The 2,786-nt window shown below is 38.7% G+C and overlaps 1 protein-coding gene across 1 annotated transcript; it reads left to right on the top strand.

Moving 5' to 3' along the window:
* The first annotated feature begins 429 nt into the window (after nt 1–429).
* On the top strand, nt 430–1,249 carry LOC124294088 (translation initiation factor IF-2-like). The gene is made up of 2 exons (XM_046737947.1): nt 430–855; nt 1,152–1,249. Exons 1-2 carry the CDS (start codon nt 486–488, stop codon nt 1,247–1,249), a joined length of 468 nt encoding a protein of 155 aa, XP_046593903.1. The 5' UTR covers nt 430–485.
* The last annotated feature ends 1,537 nt before the right edge of the window (nt 1,250–2,786 follow it).

The raw sequence follows: 2,786 nt of genomic DNA, 5'->3' as shown, positions 1-2,786 counted from the left end.
AATGAATTGAAATAATTTATTGTAAACATGACAAGTTTGAAATATTTTAGATGAAACATAATTACAATTGCCATCAAATATTATAAAAATGTTAAACTCACCGAGCACAAGTCCTCGTACTCTTCCTCGTCTACCTCCGACCACCTCCAACGACCCCGACCACTTCCTACTATCCCCCACCACCTCCTACCACCTCCCAGCACCTTTTACCACCTCCGACCACCGCCAATCTGCCCGTAAGATTTTTTTTATATAATGTTACAAATTACGTTTACACGTGCATGTAAGGATAACGTATTACAATTTTATGACAATAAATTCCGTCAAAAAATACAGATTTGAAACACTACGCACAGCAATTTTAGCTCTAATTGAACGACGTTATTGTCATATATTTCTATTTATACCAGGACAACTACTCACCAATTGCAATTTGTTGATCCTAGTCCTACGTTGTTTTTCGGATTCAAAATGTTATCTGAAGCATGCATACTGATTTGATAGTACAAATCATGACGTTCTCAATAATCAAACTTGTGTACTTGAAAATTAGTCCTCAAAGTCCAAAGTCAACACGTCCAGAACCTGGACAGCCAAAACCACGGAGCGCTTGTCCCGGATGTCAAAATCCACCAGGCAGACGACCTGGACAGCCAGGACTACGGAAAGTTAGTCCTGAAGGTCAAAAGTCACCAGGTCAAGGACCTGGACAGCAAGAACTACGGGGCGCTTGTCTTGGAACTCGAGTTGCACCAGGAAGCGGACCCGGAGCGCAGGATCCAGGAGGTAGAGAACCCGGTACTCGAAATCTGCCGAGCACGATTCTCATACATTCACTCATTTTCATTTTCAAAGGTAACATAACTGTCAACATTTTTTGAGCATTTGCAATTTTTTAGCTGATAATTACGGCAGCGGTAAAAAAACGATTAAAAATCCCGAAAAACCAATGCTTTTCTTATGGGAAAAAGTAAGGCTTCCTGGGCGGGGGTAAATATTGAGGGAAAAATTTTTAAAAATTTGGACATTTTTTTTTAATTATTTCGAACCAATTTGAGGGGTAAGACCATTAAAGTTCGATTTTGGCCTTCTTAAGGACAGGTCTAATGTATGATGTATGATGTATGATGATTTTAGTTTTTACATTTCAGACAAGACATACGCACTTTATCTTTCCTGCCGATTCCAGACTAAAGCGGCTCGGCGCTTCGATGGTCAGCCACTGACTCAAAATATATTCTTCAGTTAACGGGTCAGCTAATAATAACGATGCCGTTGTGCGACAGTTGGATGATAAAAATTTTTATTTGCACCTTTCAATTATGTATGTTAAAATAAACTCGAAGTCTTAAGAAGCTTCGTTATTTCTCTCCCTATCAACTAAAAAATCGCCAACAGTTACCTCTTTAGTCCTTCAAATCAGGACACTGCGTGAAATACTATCTCATACACGGAGCATCCATTTCATCTCGATCAAAATTAGCGCATCCGTGATGTATTACAGTTACTCCGAATCTTCTTCCATACGAACACTTTTCGAAAACAATTCTGCTTCTCCACCCAACGTAGATATTTCACTTGCGACTACCTAAAACAGCGTTTCGATTCTATGCCTACGAAAATTCAAGATCGAGAGAGCAAATGAAAAGTTGTTGGAATAAGTATGAATATTAATGTTATGGAATACATGGAGCGCGTGTCGAATAGAATCCTATTTCAAAATGAATAATTCTTCTATTTTCATATTGTAGCCGTATTATTGTAGATAATCTAGTTTATCTCCTGGAAAATTATAAAATTTATAGTATGCATCACGTATTAATCGTAAATGGATCATATATGTATATCAATATCGTACATGAACCGCATATATACTTTTTGGCCTCTGATTCATTATTATATTATGATCTATGTATACATTCTTTTCTTGGGTACCTATACTTTAATTAAACCACTGTTTTGCTACTAATTTCGGAAGAAATTTATTCCCCTTCTCAATTTCTTGTATCTTTGACAAGACGGTAAGTACACACAGACTAAGGGCTTGGACATACCATTGCGAAGACTGTGTTACTTGGAAGGTGAATGCAGCCAGTATCATGTCGAAATCGGTAACTCTCTGATGTTCTGCAATAAGTTCTCAACTCTACCTTCGGAACACCTCAGGGAGCGCAAGCGCACGACGATTTTCGGTTGTCACACCAAAGCCCAGTTCGACAGCTGTCTTTGCATTCCACAGTCAACGTATTAGCTTCATGAGACGTGCATAGGGAAGGATGACAGTGTCATGAGATTTCGCGCCCCGAGGGTGGGGGGGGGGGGGGGGTCGCAAACATACTCATTGAATGGCGTCTATTATAAAATAACATGTTTTTTTCCACGTTAAATATAATTTTACTTTTACAATTGTTACGACGCAAACAACGCATACAAACTGAACAGAGTTTGATCAGGTGTTCAAACGGAGAAGGAAGATGACAATGCTGCCGCATTGCTCACTTCCGAGGAACGTATCAACGCATAAAACAATACCAATTTTTTATCATAACTTTTGTTCGTCTAATTCATAAATACCGAGTACAATATTATTCATAACACATTCACAGTTCATATTCGTATCGATTTAGTGAGAATTGTGTGCAAATTTCTAATTTAACATTGGGCCCATGGATAGCACCCACGTAATAAGTCTCTGAGCGGAAGAACCACCTTAAGCGCAGTCCCAATATGCTGCGAGCAACATGTAGAGAATTTCAGCCGGAAAACAAAGAATTTTATTCGTCATT

The sequence above is a fragment of the Neodiprion lecontei genome, chromosome 4 (genome assembly GCF_021901455.1).
Source record: "Neodiprion lecontei isolate iyNeoLeco1 chromosome 4, iyNeoLeco1.1, whole genome shotgun sequence".
Classification (NCBI taxonomy): domain Eukaryota; kingdom Metazoa; phylum Arthropoda; class Insecta; order Hymenoptera; family Diprionidae; genus Neodiprion; species Neodiprion lecontei.
This window is presented reverse-complemented; position numbering and strand designations above follow the sequence as displayed.